Genomic DNA, 18385 nt, shown 5'->3' with positions numbered 1-18385 from the left:
AGCACTTTACCCCCCTAAGCCTCCACTTTCTCTATGTAGAATCGTACTAATCAGTAAACGCATTAACAGCTTCCTTCCTCAGTACACACCGACAGCAGCTTACCTCGCTTGAGAAAAAAAACACTACACACGGAGACGCATTCGTCCTTCCTCTTATGCAATTAATATATGTAACAAATAAATAAATTAGCTTGGCCCACCTCTGTAATCTAGGGGCCTCCCTCTTCACCTAGAAGCACACACTCACTCTCCCAGATACACCCCCTACACTCATGGAATTGGGAAGCACCGTTTCTTTCACTGACAGCGGACTCCTCCGAACAGCGAAGATGTCCCTTCGGTTTTTGTGCCCAAATGACACCAATGAACCACGCTGCCGGGCTCACGCAGGAAATGCCTGTATAGCGCCTCCCTCTCCGTGTCTAGGCACCTCTGTCAAGATGTCCCTTCGGTTTTTGTGCCCAAATGACACCAATGAACCACGCTGCCGGGCTCACGCAGGAAATGCCTGTATAGCGCCTCCCTCTCCATGTCTAGGCACCTCTGTCGCTGTACTAAGCCAGCAACCTCGCTGGACTGTAGTACACGTGTTCTTCCTTCTCTGCGCGGATTGCCTCCCAACGCTCAGGGGGTCACTGGCTGGGCTCAAGACCTAAACAGCTGATAGAGTTTGTCAATCTGCACTCGCGGTCGGTCTTTGGCCGCCCTTGCCCTGCCCACCTATTTTTGGCGACCGCTCCCCCCTTTCATTCCTCAGGTGTTCAAGAGCCGCCTCATTATCTACATAGGCCGCACCCCTATCACGCCCTGGTCCCGCCTCTTCCACTCCAATTGGCTGTGCCCTGTCATTCATCGTTTCCCTGCGCCCCCACCCCCTTTTTTTTGCTTTCAGTTCTACAGGTCTGTGCGGCACGTCTTGCAAGCTTTTAACATTTTATGTCCCGCCTCGTTACCCTCTATTGGTAGTTCACTCCACATCGTCTGTCTGAGATGGCAGTTCTTAAAAGGGCTACGACGAGGTAGCGCTATATGGGCTCCACTCTGACATTAGAACTGGGGCATAAAGCTCCCCGAGAAGTACTCTTAGAGGATGGCGAACCGTTCTCTGCACCTACCCACTGCAATCCCGAGATGTCAGCCTCCACGATGACAACAAGTGATAACCGTCACCACCAGTGATTGCTCTTTTAACTGAAAGTCAGACACGAAACAATCACAGGAATGCCAAGGACACCAGAGCAACTGGAGCTGATCCGGTGACTGCCCCTGGGTGCATTTCTGCATGCTAATGCAACGCTAACAAGTACATACACAGAACCACACCCGAGTCGAACGAGCAACTGCACACGCGCTTCCGAGCGGGAGGGGGGGGGGGAATGGACCCGAGCCGAGCTCCAGAAACAAATCACTTTCACACGGGGAGGGGGGCGGAACGGACACACGGGGAGGGGGAGGAACGGAAGCGGGAGGCGGGAAAGACACGGAAGCGGGAGGGATTAAACAGCCTTGCGTGAGGGGGCTCCTTTACGGCGGCTTCCCCAGCAGTTCCGGTCTCCCTCTCCACACGGGAGACCGGCAACGAACCACCAGCAGGCTTCCCCCGGGCAGGGGGAAGCGGAAATGGCCGCCTCGAGGCCCCGCCCACGTCGCACCACTGCGTGCCTGGCTTCCTGCGCTGAGGGCCGCCAATGGCAGCGCGGCCCTTGGCAGGGAGGCGGGCGCAGCTCCTCTTGCTCGATCTCCGGGCCAGCGGCAGTGAAATCAACACGGAGCAATGCCGGGTGGGCACCGGCCTCCAATAATTAAATAAAAACGGGGTGGCACCCGTAAATAAAAATATAACAAGCGGGAGGGGGCGGGAAAGGGGGAGGAGAGACGCTGACGACGGAAGGCGGGTGCCGGCAATGCCGGACCAGACACGGGGGCGTTCCCGGCGTCGCGTGACGTCGGCAAAAGCCAAAGAATCTCGGGAACGCCCCCGTGTCTGGTCCGGCATTGACGGACGCCTCTCTGTTCCAATGGCTAGCCTCCATTTATGGAGCTAGCCAATGAAGCAGAGAGGCGGGTTAAAGTCACCCATACTAGAAACTACAGATTTCGCTGGAGGAGGAGCCTAACGGCTCCGCCCCCCAGCGAAACCTAAAAAGGAGGAGTTGCAAGGGGTAGGTAAAAGTTGACCGTGAGGATTGAAGTTAGAAATCATTGTACACAGAGAAGCAGTTAGGCAGGCCAGAGTGAGCGAGTCTTAGCTAAGTCAGAACGCTGATGCAGTCTATCATTGCTACATTTACCTTCAGACCCGCAGCAAGAAAAGAGACTTGGGATGCAGGGGATTCAATTGGGGAACTGTGGACTGCTCATTTACTAAGGAGCTTGAGATCCTGGAAGGACAGCGGCATCACAGATTTGAGGTGAGGCAGTCTACTTGACATTGAATACATAGTCCTAGCCCTAGAGTAGTGGGGCTTTTGTTAAGCTTTCAATGTTCAAAACCTCACCTGTCCTGTGAGGATCCTTTGCTCTTCAATCAGCAGGGGGTAGGGATAAATATAAGATTGGAGGTGCAGAACCTTGTCCATTTGTCTCTAGAATGTGAAGGGTCAAAGGCTCTTCAGGTTGCTTTAACTCTGAGAACTTTTTTTTTTTTTTTTTTTTTTTTTTTGGTGTAAAACGTTTATTGAGTACTGTCAGGGTTACACAGCGTCATGCCTACAACCCGGAGGCTGGCCGCTATTAGTGTAGATCATCAGGATGAAAAGTGAAATTCAACAATCGGCATATGTAGTATTGCATAATTAACGCATCAACTCAATGACAAGTACAAACGTAACTTAGACACATCAATTCGTTTTACATTTTCTGTAACTATTGTAAGTAACTTTAACATGTGCGATAACTCAGTCACGAAGATGGAGAGGCATGTGCCCCGGTGTGATGGCATGTCTACATTCAAAGGTGGTATGAGACCCTACAGTATCTTAACACATCTCCACATCCTCCATGTGTAAGGGGCAGCAAAGCAAATTCCCAGTATTCCAACCTCAATCCTCGGTATCTATTGGAGAGTCCGTTATTAAATAGCAGTGCAGCGGGGCCCAAACATCAGTGGGTCTGGAAGCGGGAGGTAACAGTTCAGCGTAAGTGTGCAATTGTTCTTGGCAGTACACCATGTCCCGCATCCACTCCTTAAATTTAGGTGCCCTCCCCCTTCCCCACCTGCAGGCTACTCTGCGCTTGGCTAATAACATGGCCATCGCCACATACTTGCGGTGAGCAGCTTGGAGAGGTTCAACGTAGCCTAATAGTGCCAGTAATGGATTGGGTGCTACCGCCTCATTGACCATCTTGGAAAGTGCCTGGAAGACCTGTTCCCAATAGTGGTATACCTGAGCACATTCCCATGCAAGGTGCAGGAAGTCAGCCCCCGGGGCCCCGCATCTGTCACAAGCGTCACTAGGCCTTAGCTGGAATCTGTGTAGCCGTGCAGGTGTGTAGTATAATCTGTGAAGGAATTTATAGTGAATGATTCTATATCTGCTGCTGGATGAACTCTGAGAACTTTTTTTTATGTTAGCCTGTGCTGGGCATACAGAATCAGTGACTACTTATGGAGATGGACAGACTGAGTGAGTTTGTACCATGTATTTTGTTAGTCATCATATCCCCACAACAACAGTTAGCACTTGTAACATTAGTTCATTATAATTCTGTCATTTCTTTGATTGTTGAAAGAACTTGTATCTCTTGTTGTGCCTGCCATCGGTTTGGCCACTTAGCAGATGTGATGTATCTCTCTTCTCAGGAGTTTTCATTAGGCCTGTGAAGTCTGTCTTGTTTTGCCTACATCTGAGCCTCTGTTTTTTTTCCTACTTTGCTTCAGCCACTTGCTTTGGCCTCCTGGGCTGCAACACTCGAAATGCAGCAGATCAACCTGACTGAGACATTGACATGGCTGCACGAGCACACTCCGCATACCTCGAAATATGAGCTTAAAGGCAATACTTATGACTACCTCCTTATACGTCCAGCTGTGGCGAGTCTGAATGAGGACAAGATGCTTTATCCGAAACCACAATTTAAGGTGAGACCCGTTATCCAAGAGCACTCTTGGACAGAGCAGATATGAGAAGATTCCGTTTGCCCAGCTGATTCCTCTGCAGTATGTAGTTGTGGGATCGCAGGTAGGGTTCAACTGCTCTATGGAATAGTAAAGAGGCTGAGTTACAACAGGAGGGGGCTTTAGATAGTCCTTGAACACTACAGAGGAGCCCCCATACCCCATTCTAGTTTTTGCCCCACAGCTAGTATCTTATTTGACTGTATTTCTAGAGAAGTGCTAGCCTGGAAGATTAAGGGTAAAGTGGCAGGCAAAAAAATTAAAATCTGACGCACCGTGGAGGCTAAAACATGTAAGTAGGTTGAGTGGTACAAAAAAATAGGAGTCCATATGGTGGACTCCTCTGAATTTGAATTGCCGGTCAATCCTCTTTTTTTTGTGGGGAATATTCGTCCCTTTATTATAAAATAAACTGATGTTGGGTAATGTTATTGCAGCTGATTAGGTTAAAAGTGTTCAACATTACATTGGAAGCACATTGCTGATTACAGTTTTGTTTGAATTGGGGTATAGCAGTAGCGTGAAGTTGTTTTAAAGCACTGTAGCGACTAGTAAAAAAAGAAACCATTATGTATAAACTGCCTCTTGGAATTTGACAGGAGTGCCAGGACTTGGTGTGCGGAAGATAGGATTGAAGGTTTAGAGCAACTTAAAGTCCTAATTTTAAAGGCAGTGGCTTTTGGATTAAATGTAGAATCTGGATTCATTTAAAATTAAGAAAAGTTAGGATAGCAACACGAGAACTGCAGGAAATACTGAGAGAAGTAATAGTAATGGAATCTGTATTGGGTAGTATTGTCTCTCTAAGCAGGTTGTTTATGTTCGTGGCTCTTGATGTGGTTGTACCCGTGATAAAAACTAAAGATAAAGGATTGGGAATCGGAACTGGTGATTGATTTAGAAAGGTGGCTGCTTTAGGACTGATAATGTGCTTTATGCCGAACTTGTCACTTTGGTTGGTTCAGCAGAAAATTCTATTAAGATATTCGTCTCTAATTAAATTATTTGGCTTGTGGTGGGTACAGGGTAAAGACCAGGCAATAAAGAACAAAAATTAGAATTTTTACATCATTGCCCTTATCCTGAATTCGCCAGATAAAGACAGATCTTTGTTCTTAAGCGGTTGTGTCTTGTGTGATGGGAAACTTAATGGTGTTAAAGAATTAGAAAACAAAACTCAAGACGAATCTTTTGATTGCAAGAGATGACTAGTTTGGCTGGTCTGGAAATTATCATATCTAGGAATAACATTCAAGCACGAATGACATTTGGGGAAGGTTTATAAACTTTTATGGGGCTGACCAAATATGTTTATAGCTATGTTTAGTAAAATGAGTCCTCTTGATCACATTTACATTCAATACGTGCTTTATTGGTTTTACATAAGTACGATTTTTTTCTTTCTGAAAGCGTACTTTTCCTTTGTTAGTTTGGAAATATTTTTATAATAATTTTTAAAAAGCCCACAGCAGACAGGTTACAAAAGTTAGTTCTCATCGGATGCGGAGTAAGAGATATTAAACATAAGGAATGTTTTGCTAAGAAGTGGCGGCAGGTACCAGATAGGCTTCCTGGGAAGGGTGGACCAAAGGTTGCATGCACCTGCCCTGCCGGATTCAAGGACAGTGACACGCTTGTTGCCTCAGTTCATTTGAATCTTTATGCATCTTTTTCATTTGTTATTCGCAGATGCGGAAGAAGAGCTTTTATGTGTCGCAGGACATTGCAGTCACCAAAGAAAGGAAACCGGAAGTGAAACGATTGGCTATAATCCGCAATAAGATGATGAAGCAAAGAAGGGCAGTACCGCCAGATCCTGTGACCAGAAGAGGGTATTTGAACAATATTTCAACATCAGACCCTGAGGGTCACCCTGGAGATGGTGTGGGAGTCAGAGAGGCTGCAGGGCCTACAATACAACCGGAGAGTTTGTTTCATACGCACCGACCTGCTTCCATAAATCACCCCACCTCTCCAGATGATGGAGTAAAGCTAGAAGTAGCGAGTCCCAGGTCAAAAAGTGGATGGGATAGTGATAGCAAGCCCACAGGCATACAGTTTGTATCAGAAGATAGCAAGGAAGAGGGTGTCCGCCTGGAAGAGACTAAGAACACAGGAGCCATTCATAGGGAGACAGAAAATAGCAAGGACGTTGCAAGCAAGGAGGATAGCAGAAGATCCGTTGTGGAGCACATTGGGTACACGGGTAACTCCACATCTGACGGTGTAGCGAATAGAAGTAGAGATGGCTTGGGTGACAGCAAGGAGCAGGAGACAACAGCAGGACAGAAATACAACAAGACCAGAGGAAGCTCACCAGGTACTGTACTAATGCCTGACAATGTGATGAGCCTTCAAAGGACCTCTACAACCCAGTTGCCACCAACAGTCAATTTTCAGGAAAAGGGGGGTTTTATCGAGAGAGGCTCTAATCTGCAAAATTCTCAGAAGAGTGGACTTGTCACTATGAATTTTTCAAAACCTGTGGCAGAATCCATGAACTATTCCCAGAATCATGCTTTCTCCGAGCATGAGAAAGAAAGGGAAAGTGGGAACAGTTCAAATTCGGTAAGGCATGAGGGACAAGGGGTGGCAACTGGAGATGGCCGCCCTTCCACTCCCTCCACAGATGTGAAAGATGGTGCTTCCAGGCTGGAAGTCCCAGATGCCATGAATAGCAGCACCATGTCTACGGGGATGGTAGAGAAAGGAGAAGGTGAAGGTGCTAAAAAGGAGCAATGCTATTGTCCGCTGGGCTCCTCAGACGGCCACCAGGCCTTGGCCCAGGCAGGGGTCTTGGCCAGCACAAAACACAGACAGAGTGGGCAAGAGGTACCACGAGCTGCGGTGGACATGTTTGTCAGGACCCCTCGCACAGAAGAAGCTGCCTGGGCAGCTGCGGCACTGACATTCCTCTTTGTTCTACTGACCCTTGCTGTGTTATACACCAGGCTGTGGAGGAAATTCCGGAAGAGCGAGAGCTTATACTGGGCACCCGACAGCGACCAGGAAGGACAGGAGACTGTGTCCGGTAAGCATCTCATGCTTCATCTAGAAAATACACTTCCGCTGACTGGAAACACTTGTACAGGCTGAGACTTGGGACAAAAGCCCTGATGCATGATTTTAAGAATGTCAGGCTAAATTTAATTACTTGCTACTTTAAATAAATACCTTGTACCATACATTTCTGATGGGGTTTTGATGGCCCCAAGTAGGGGCCAAACTGTGAGGAAAGGCTAACCGTATTTTCAAATGTTTTCTTTGCTCAAATAAGTATGTTACAATTTTCCAGTGTCATTATAACATCTATATTATTATACTTCTTCAGTGAAAATTCTGTTTAATCTAAACCGATTTTATATTTTTAGTTATATTTAAAAATACTTTTGCACAAACCCACATACCACTATTTAGAGAAAGGGACAGAATACATTAAGTGAGTTCTTTGTTTTCTTCAGACGTACACCTCTTTGAAAAACTCGAGCATTAAAACCCCCCGCAAAATTAGACCTCTCCCTAGAGTGTTTACCCACGACAGTTAGATGGTTGACATTCATACACTTTCCTGAAACTCCAGTTGTATTTCCTTCCGGGGTGAGAGATCAACACATGCATAGCTTGTTCTCCTCGAGTATGCAGAACAGTGGCGGCCCAAGGGTTGAGTGGTGTGGCACCAGTATCACGAAGGCAGGGGGACTCTCCTATGGGGCAGCAGTGGGGGTTGCTGTCCTGTGTGGATGTTGACCCAGATGGGAAAACGTTTGTTTCTTGGGTACAAAAAAAAGGGTTAGATGGTTATAAATACACTGGAAGATTGGCAGTGTTGGTGACCAGCACCGAAGAGTGTATTTAATTTTTTTTTTTATGCTTTCTTTGAAACTATGCACTTCATAATCACATATGCTTTCCAAAGATTTTAAAATTAAATTGCTTTTGGGAGAGACTGAATGAATTTTGAGATGCCTCCGGGGTGTAGTTGCTGTGTTGTCTTTCTGTGAATTATGTATTCTCTCTTGAATTCAGTGGGGGAGACTTGGAGCGGTAGACTAGTGAGGCGGGAGAGCGACCGGACCCTCTGGCACAGTGTACCAATCAGTGAATGCATCTGTCTGGCTAAGCGATGTTCAGTTTTCTTACAGTTTGTCCTCTCTCTGTGTTTTATTCTGTAGCAATCATCAAGAGGCGACTCACAGTTGGGCAGGCGCGTAGGAAAAAGAGGCAGACCTATAAGAAACGCCCACTTGTCTTCTACGAGAATCTGAGTGACAGTTCGGATTGAGCATGCGAGTTGACACCTCCGTTGTAGTCGGAACCTACCATTCAGCTGGCAGTGTTGCCATGGCATGGCGAATTGTGCATTTCACTACAAAGAAGTGGCGATTGATGCTAGCTAGAAGGCAGTCCCGTCTACGACTTTGCATTGGTTCGCAGAGCCATCAGATCGCGGCACCATCACGTTGCCTTTGGCAAGTTAGCCCATCTTTAGGCGAGTATTGATAGTTCCTTCATTGCACTCAAGGGTACAGACTGAATAGCCCTCATCTTGTTTGACAAAGTATGCTGCACAGCTCCATCAGACCTCTACGTCTCCTTCACCCCACACACTAATCTAATTTTTTCTCTACTTCCCCCACACTTCCAAACTGCATAAAAGTACACCTTTGTGTTCTGAAGTAGCACCAAGGTGGTGCGAAATGAGCTACACTACAAATACCATTTTATTTATTATAAATTACCTCATCTGCATAAAGTGCAATCGTTCTCTGCTCAGTGTGATGGGACTATGAACAAGAGCACATTGTTGAAGAAAAGAATATTTATTGTGGGAGTGGTGTAAAATAGCTTTAATAAAGTCCTTTAAACTGGCGGGTATGGTCAGTTGATGAATATACTGCCCTTATTTTAATTACTCATAGGCTGTCTGTTTTAAATTCCTTAGTAGCCTGCAGTTCATTAAATATACATGTGAGGACAAAATCATGAACACTACAATTGATTTAAAAGGGAGAATTAAAATGCGTTAAACAGGGTAATACTGGCAGTTCCATTTTGGCAACTCGTCCAGCCAGCTACAGCCCGGATATTCCCGGACTCCCCTACTCCTCCCTCCTTGCTTTCCCACCGCCATTAAGACTTTTGTACCAATCTGCCTGACAGCATCCATTGCCATACAGGTTGACAGTATTTGCTGTAACCGTGTTCACAGTTAGACTAGATTACTGTAAATAGATGACACTGCAAGATAGACATTTGCCTCTGGAAAGTAGGGCCAGTAGGGTTGTCACAGTTTGGCTTTTACTATATATTAGAACGCTGTTTTTAATTCGGAAATCTAGTGGTTAGTCTAGGAATAGAATCTTTATTTTCTTTAAGAAAAATGTTGGTATTTTTCATGAATGATTCTCTGTGAGGCCAGCTTGGTGACGCCCCACAGCTGGACATACTTCAGATTCTCTTTTTCGACCATCAGGTCAGGAAGAGAAGCATGATCATCTTTGTTGTAATCAAAGTATCGAGGATCACGTGAAGTCAACCAGTCCCTAATAGATCTACAAAACCGTACATTGTGTATAGAATGAATTGGCATGGAGAAAATGCTATTTAATTTTGGACCCTTTTCCAAAAGTCAGTGGGTTGCTTATGTCATTGATTCAGAACGCACAACTGTGGATTTTTCTGTGAACCCTGGTCCAGTCTGAGCAGGCGTCCGAGACAGAGTTTGAGTGCTCTGAGGTGGAATCCTAAGGGACTTTGTAAAACTTATGTTGAGGATCTGTTTGAAAAGATATAATAGACAAACACATACCCACAGTCTTTAGGGTAAGTACGTTGTCTGTTGGAAAAAGGTTACATCTAGTGGCCCTTTCTTGTTTAAATGCATTAAGCGTGCCATAGTCCTGAGGTCATTTGGAAATTTGCTCAAGTTTTACTTTGCTCCATCCACCACAAAGCTTGTGCGTTAGTCCCGAGCAAAACAAAATGTGTGATTTTTTTATCTTCAAACCTGTCATTTTGTCTTTGAGCCGAGCTGGATATTATTTGATGCTAAAATCAAAACTCAAAATTTTGATGCTACGCCATCAATTTCAAAACCTATTCTAAATAAGAATAAGCTGCTTTTTCAAGTAAGACGTGAATATTGCACCTCCCCCTAATAAGGCAGCGCCTAACACATTACAGGAATCTGACCCAGCTAACGCCTGCTATTCTAGGACACAAAAGTCCATAATATATAAATTGGCAATACATTGCAGGTCCTTAAGAAATCATTAAACATTGAGTTTTTGAGCACAGAAAATTTACAGATAACAGTCTTCAGAAGAACAAGGCAATGACTCTTATCCAATTAAACCTTCTCTACCACACAAAGAAACTAACTATTGTATGAGCACCCACCACCTGTGAAGTATGAACGAACAGAAGGGTGATAACGTATATTTCGAGATAGAAAAAATAACACCTTACAAAGAAGTAGTTAAAACCTCCCGGTGCAAAGACATCCAGCAAGTCTGGTGTGGTACACAACTGTCCTTGATATAAAGTCTATATAACAGGACATGTGGAAAATAACTAATTGATTTTCCATTGTACCAGAAAACACTGTCAACCCAGGGTCCACTACAGTGCTCCACCTTGACAGGTTATCAAGTGTTTGCATCTGTAGATTAAAAACTTGTATTTTTTGGCAGACTCCACTGCATTGCCATGTTAATATTATAAACTGATCCATCGCATTGAATAACCCATTAAGATTCTACCTGATAAGCACCAAGGGAAGGTGGCTGCCGTTCAGGGAGAAAAGTATTTCAAGCATCTTCATCAGGGTTTTACTGGTTGCTACATGCAGGTAGTTAGGACTGGTTCTTTGCATGGGCACCCCCTCCTTGCCTTATGGCTAGGAGATTTATGTTCTATGCCTAAGGTGCAGTCATAATTTGGTGGCAGAAGAAAATCTTTCTTTAAGCAAGGAGTCCTAAAAGCTGTAGACAGTGATTTAACAAAAGACCGTTCTTGTAAAGTCAGTGAGATGTGTACAGCAGGGAATAATCTCCTGTAATGTGACACCACAAGAACCGAGACCTACTGTGACACAAATACCCATGTGAAAGAGCTGTAGCCTGGCATGTGGACTTTATAGTCCCTCTCAAGGCATTAATCCCAGATCCGTTAAAGAGGCAGTTCCTCAGCCAACCCATCATCGAGCGGGAGAGGTCGCACCACTAGAGGGAGAGTCTCACCCAAACAATAAAAACTTACATTTCTTTCACCTAACCATCCCAATACAGCGAAAAGTTGAGGTTATTCCAATACAATTCGTGCTTAGTGCCTCAGATAGAAATGGGTGTTTCATCAAAATCTGATGAACCCCACAAACCTACCTTCTAACTGTGTGAAGATGGATAATCTGCATCTACAATTGTACGAGAGCGAAGCGTTCTCTACAAAAAAGCGAGCAATAAAGGATGAACCATTGCTGAAAGGCAAGGAATGGGCTGCACATCCAGACACAAAAAGATGGAAGTTTATAGTACATACTAGGTTTGCAGCGCTTAAATTGTTTTGCACACTATGCATTGCAAATTGATAATACAAAATGTCAATCTGTTGTTGGAGGAAGCCAGTCAGTGGATAAGACTAGAAATGCTACAAGTACTAAAAACATTGAGCTTGTGAAAGAGGTAGCTATTGCCGGATTCAAGTATCAACTAAAAAGCTTAATGTAGCTGCCATTACAGCCAACGCAAAAATACTCTAGTAAGTAATTAAGATTCAAAGTAACTTTATAATAGAATTTACTTTGTTTAGGTGAAGCAATAATGTATGGGCTCTCTTGATCTTAGAACTATTCATAAGATTCAAAAGGCTAGCTTTATTCTCCAAATTTACCTCAAACTATTACCAAAGGTTATTTTACTTTTTCATGTTGATCAAATTATACAGTTACCCACATTCTTTCTTCCTTACTCACTTGCCAGCAGTTACCAAATCAATATGTTTCTTATACGTGAGAAGGAAAGTAATGATGTACTACATAAGTTCTGAAATGCTAACTGACTGTGGCTTTTGGCTGGCAAGACTATTGGGGAAACTAGCAATGGAAAGTACACTTTATTCAAGCTGTTTCTAGATCAATGAAAAATAATGTGCAGTCCTGCCAAGGGCAACTTCTACAAGAAGTCAAGACCTGGCTGATCTGGCTGATCTGGCTACATAAGCTATAAGTAAACCAAGGGAATGGGAGCTCTATTTATGCTTTACCCACATCAGTAATAAAGAGATTGTTAAAGTGATCATTATTAGTCTTATTTCAGAGATGACTTGTAGCCATTTATGCCACAGGTGGAAATACAATCTGAAGATAGCATCCAAGCGCTGGGCTTTGGGTGTTTTGCCCTGGAGTTCTTGTGAGTAAAACGTGACGTGCCAATGTTCAACTCACATTTTTTGTATTTAGTATAGTATGATGCGTCTCCAAGACCAACCTAAAGATTATGGATTTATGCTCAGCATATAGATCTTTAAGAGACAGAAACTGCAAAACTAGTGCTACAAGAAAGTAAATTATGTATTTTTCAGTATTTCACTACACCCGTTACCCTGAAAACTGCAATCACTAAAGACCTGTTAAATCCAAGAGAAGGGAAGCCTTTTTACAAGGGTAACCTTGATTCCAGGAAGTAGAACCCATGATCTGGGACACCTAGAAGTCCATTGAAAGTCGACTTTATTTGCACAAGAGACAGGCACATTTCTTACTATTGATGAGGGCAGTATCGATCCCTCTCGAAACCATAACCTTCTAAGAGCTTGACCCACGTACATGACCAAAGGGACTGTGGTACCGGATTGTGAAAGCTGTACTTGCTGTACACCAAGAAACCACAAATCAAGCAACGCAGACCAGTTTGGATATGGACACAGGTTACGCCAAGCCAGGATTGCCTACTTCATCTATCTCCGTGGAATCCTGGCATCATTTTTTTTTAAAGTGCCAAGCAATATCAGTTAATGTGACCCAGGAAAGTAGTGGCCACATGGCCAACTTGCAGCTCCTGGTCCCAGAAAACTCTACAAAGAGTTTATCGTCCAACAAATGACTATCAAGCCCTGACTTTAACCATCTTTTTCCTTAGAACATTAAAACCCATTGTTTGTGGTATTTATATTGTTTAAATAAAACATATATTTTTTAAATCTGAACAGTCAAATGTTTGGTTTTTCTTAAACAAGTATTAACATTTGCAGCTCTTTTGTGAAAAGTGTACAACTGTACTAAGCATTGCAATGGCATATGTGCCCCCCATATTCGGAATTAGAATAAATGATGCAATTGAAGTTGTAATAATAGTAATATGACGTGATGAGAGAGAGGAAAGTGCAGGCAGTACTTGGGAGCCCAATGTTAAATCTTCAGTTTTACCACCAGCTTTGAGTGTCCATAAAAATAATTTGATGAAGGATCCAACAGCGGCACTTCGAAGCTGCAGCTGTCTGTTTCCTTAACCGCATCCCGGTGGCTGCATTGAATACCTAACCTCTTCATCAATAGTTTTAAGTCTTGGATTTAAAAAGGCTCTGTTATTCTCCCAGTGCATTGTGGTGAATGTAGTCCATCCGTGCAAAGTTATGATTCCTACATTGCAGCAAGGCTTGCACGCTATTTTTTCTCACTGCATTTGATTGTCAACATAATACCTCTGTTTCCAGGCATGTGTTCGCATTTTGGGAGCTCGTCAGTGGAGTTCAGAATATGCTGGGTGGCAATTATTTCTGCGCTAAAACATTTAAATCATAGTGTTTTCTTAAATGTTCATCAAACAGCATGTTTCTGGCAGGGACATACCCATCGGGTGATAAAGCGCTGGCTCCGGGAACCATTAAAATAAAATCTATGTCCGCGCTCGGACCTAATCTGGCATTCACCACTAGCTTTAAGGTGTGGGTTTCAAGTGAAATCCGATTTAGTAGCCCTCCAGTGCCATGTGGGTAATATCCATTCATGAAAAGTTCTGAATTTTCTTCAGCAAGGCAAAGCTTGATAACTATTTTTTCTTATCAATGCATTTGATTGTCAGTGCAACTCTATCTCCAAAAATGTTTGCTCTTTGAGAACTGCTTTGCTACAGGTGTTGGTTGCAAGCATGTCAGCAGTATACCATGTAAAGGACATTCCTTCTTAAGTGGTCATTGAACAGCACGATTCTGCAAGGGACTCCTCTAGCGCGTAGACATAACCCCAACGCTCCCCCTGAAAGGAAGTGCCAATCCTACCATTATATATGCTATAGTGCCACCCCCTTCCTTGTGTGTCCCATTTCATTATTGTAAACCTTGCTCTCTCTCCTGTACTACACAATCTCTGCTTCCGGGTCTCTTATGCATCCCATATATTGTGCTACGAATTCTTATTGTAAGCACATTGTACAGTGCTATGTTCCCACCTTTGTGTTGTATATTTCACATACATAGACACCGTGTAGAAACCCTCCTGAAATGCGGACACAGTTTTGTCTCCTCCTCGTATGAATAAATGTGCATATAGCACTGGTCATTTAAAGTAAATTTGGGAAGTGGGGACCCTAAAACTATCTCACCAGCCTCTGATTAGAGTGATGACTAGAGGTATCCCATCAGCGCACTCTAATCTTCTCTAATGATAATTTCAATTGAAGGGAGTAAACCTACGATATTAGCTCAACTAGATATTTTTGATAGAAAATCTCAGCTCATTGGCAAGTATCTGGAGTGTGTTGGAGTCTTTTGAATATGGTAGAGTTCAAGTCAAAATGACTATAGCTATGTGACTAATTTGGAAATGACTCCACAACCTATTTTGACTATTATGGGTAATTATGCGCATCATTGCTTTCATGTTATCATGTCTGCTAGTGTGGGATACATAGCTGTAAGCTTGCCTCTGCAAGAAGCTAAGGATGTACGAGGTATTATTTGGTTTAAATTAAATTTTATTCTGCTGAATTAAAGATGTGTTTGCTTCACATGATGTTGCAGATCATATGCTGTGCACACTCCTGCCATCTTGTGATCCCTTCCGTGAGACCTATAATCAACCAGTAAACGTACTCCGCTGCAGACGTTTTTGAGTGCGCCATGAAAGATGCACAATAAGGAATATTTTGTTACTGGCGAACCTGGGGACAAGAGACTCCTACATAGGCACTAAGCCCACCACCCGAACTGTCCAGGACTGAATTGCATAAGGCCAGGTCGAATTAATGACTCATTTGAAGGGGGAAGACAATGGAAAATACTCCCTTTAAGCTCTGCCTTAAATGCTGTAACACATTTCCATAGTCGGACCAGCAAAGGATCTGCAATCTCTGCTGGCCAAGGGAACGCGATGAATGCGCTGGTTCAATGTTTAAGGACTTATAAATGGGAAAAGATTACTTGACACCGACTGGTTAGTAAGCGAATGCTATAGGCCCTCATGCATCACCAAGATACTATGGGGGAGATTTACAAAAAAGGCATGCAACACAGCGCTGCCCCTTGCGAGCCTGCACTGCATTGCACAACAGGGAGGGAGCAGGAGAGCACCAGATTTTCAAAGATATGGCTCTCTCTTCCCCTGTCCCTTGCGCTGGCGCTGATTTCAGCAGCCGTGCGCCATGCACACGCCTTAGCGCCAGGGTGTGTGCATGAGTGTAGCATAAGTTTCGTACAGAAAGGTTACCCTCACTGTACAAAATAGTATGCTAGGCACAATGCAAAGCTTTTCCCACTTTGCATACCTGCTGCACAGTGCAGCATGCATGCAAAGTCTGATAAGGAAGGAGAAATGAACGCATTTCTCCCTTTTTCTCCCTTGCGCCTAGTTGAAAAGGGCGCAGTTTTCTCACGCTAAACCCAAACTACTGTTTTTACTAAATTAGGTTTAGCGTGAGAAACCTTGGGTGGTTGTATGGGAATGCCCATGTACCACACTTGTTACGCCTCCATGGTGCAAAGTAATGTGAAGCAGCGCAATGTGCTTCTTAGCATTACTAGTACGTTATTTCCAAACACGTTTATTGCTAGAAAGGTAATTAGAATAAAAAGATTTTGCGCTGATTTGTGTCACATTTGTGATGCAAACACAGCGCAATATCTTAGTAAATCTCCTAGACATAGAGGCATTTGAGTTAGACAACAATTGCGGTATACAGTCCAGTAGTCAGGAGGCTGAACAAGAGCAGAGCCCACGCTCTATTGCCCAAGATAACTATGACTCTGGAGACCAAGGTTCTCTAGCGCCTCAACTGACACATGCACTCAGGGCAAAGATCACATGTTCTCAACCATGAACTTTGAGGTTCAGTCACAGTAGGGTTGGCCTTGCAAGGTCATTGTGTCACGAACCGCGCTAGCACCGCGCCGGTTGCCACGCTAGCTGCGTGACAAACAGCCGGGAAACATGGAAAAGACTACATTTCCCATGTTCTTCGGGTTCGACACGTAGGGGGCGTACCACGTGATGCGTTGTTCTGACGTACACGGAAGCACAAAAGATGGCAAGCCAGTGGAAACGCTGCCGATAATTCTTAGGTAATACGCAGGACGCTGTTATCGAGACTCCTGGTTTCGGACCTCCGATTTTCGTCTTTAAAGCCTTCCTTGTGGTCTGCTCTGAAGAGACCTCTGTTCTGGGTTCGCCGAGTATTCAGGACCTTTACGGACCCTCAACTTTTCTGTGATTCTGCATTTCAGGTATCGTAAGGGGCAGATTTACTCTCCTCTGTTGGCAGAGACGCTACTTTCCTGCGTACTCGTGCAGAGAAGGAGTGCGCACCTTGTGGCGCTTGGGTAGTGCGATCTCTCTGTTGGCTGAGACCGGCTGGTCTCTTGCAGGGAGGTGTATACACCCGCGAAACGCTGTCCCCTTATTACTTCCTCTTTTTTCGAGACTATTTGTGTTGTTTGAACGTATGCCCAAGAGCGCATTAAGCATAACGTACTTATTTGGAGTTGCTTCTGCTGGGGAGAGACCCCCTTGTTTTCAAGTCCTTCATGTTTGATGGAACTTATGCACATCATATCTTGTGGTTCTTCTGTCTACAGTAGTGGGACAAAACTAACTGGGATGACAGTAATCACAATTCTGGAACAGTCACAACTATCTGTTGTTAAGCTCCTTTTGATCTAGGAGAAGTAAAGAGACGATAAAATCAACAGACAATACAGTCTCTCTCTTCTCCCTTTTGTTGTTCGGAGATGTTATTTCCTTTTACAGGTATGAGCCTAGCCTAGACATATCAGGGAGTGGCAATAGTCAGGAAAGGGAGTGTGCAGGTTTTGGTCTTTGTTGTCTGCTTTTGTCGCCCTTGCAGGTCTCCATCCCCCGCAGTCCCCTCCCTTCTTTTCCCCCCGCTCAATCGCTCCCAAAAGTCTGTGCTTACTGCAAACCGGACTTGGGTCGATTCAGAGGTGGGTCCCCATAGAGCATCGCACAACACTGAGGAACCGGATTCGGACGGCCTTGACACATTGCTTCCATATACACCTAGAGTCACCGTACAATACATTAGATGTCAAAAGAGCTCTCCTCTACTATATTGATAGGACAAAGCCATTTCGTAAAACAAAACAGCTTTTTGGGTCCTTTTCTACTCCACATAAAGGTAATCCCATCTCAAAAACTGGGATTGCAAGGTGGATTGTCAAATGCATTCAAATTTGCTACTAGCAAGCAAAACACACTCTATCCATTCCACCTAGGGCTCTCCCCACCCGTAAACTAGGGGCATCTATGGCATTTTTAGGGAACATTCCCTTAGATGATATCTGCAAGGCAGCTACATGGTCTACACCACACACATTCACAAAACGCTACTGTGTAGATGTGCAAGCAAAACAACAAGCTAGGGTGGGCTAGGCTGTACTCAAAACACTATTCCAAACCACTGCAACAGATACTGGTAATCGCCACTAAAGGAGAGAACTGCTATGCTATCAATGCACTAGTGTGTGGTCTGCAGCCCTTATGCCTCGAACGGAAAATGCTACTTACCAGTATGCATCTGTTCTTGGCATTTAGGGCTGCAATTTCACACCGCCTCCCTGGCTACCTTTATCTGTTCCAGTAATATCTTAATTAGATACACTATACATGGACATCTCTTTCTGTTCTCACACAACTCAATCATTTTCCCTAATGGCGAAAAACAACCTGAAGATGGAGTCGATGCCCATGCGCACTATTCTCCACAGGAGGAGTCCTCTACCATACAAAGACTCTTCCAGGACAACAACAAAGTGTAATCA

The 18385-nt window shown here is 44.3% G+C and overlaps 1 protein-coding gene across 1 annotated transcript in view; it reads left to right on the top strand.

The window, feature by feature from the left end:
• The window catches only part of TP53I13 (tumor protein p53 inducible protein 13), a 91337-nt gene extending 78016 nt beyond the window's left edge, over positions 1 to 13321 (top strand). The window contains exons 7-9 of the mRNA XM_086951453.1: positions 3881 to 4081; positions 5807 to 7148; positions 8290 to 13321. Coding sequence (XP_086807579.1) covers positions 3881 to 4081; positions 5807 to 7148; positions 8290 to 8399 — 1653 coding nt within the window. The 3' untranslated portion in view covers positions 8400 to 13321. The remainder of the gene's footprint in view (positions 1 to 3880; positions 4082 to 5806; positions 7149 to 8289) is intronic.
• Positions 13322 to 18385: the final 5064 nt, after the last annotated feature.

Source organism: Lissotriton vulgaris, unplaced genomic scaffold, assembly GCF_964263255.1.
Source record: "Lissotriton vulgaris unplaced genomic scaffold, aLisVul1.2 SCAFFOLD_2288, whole genome shotgun sequence".
In the NCBI taxonomy this organism is placed as follows: Eukaryota; Metazoa; Chordata; class Amphibia; order Caudata; family Salamandridae; genus Lissotriton; species Lissotriton vulgaris.
Note: the sequence above shows the minus strand (reverse complement) of the source record. Positions and strands in the feature narration are given on the sequence as shown.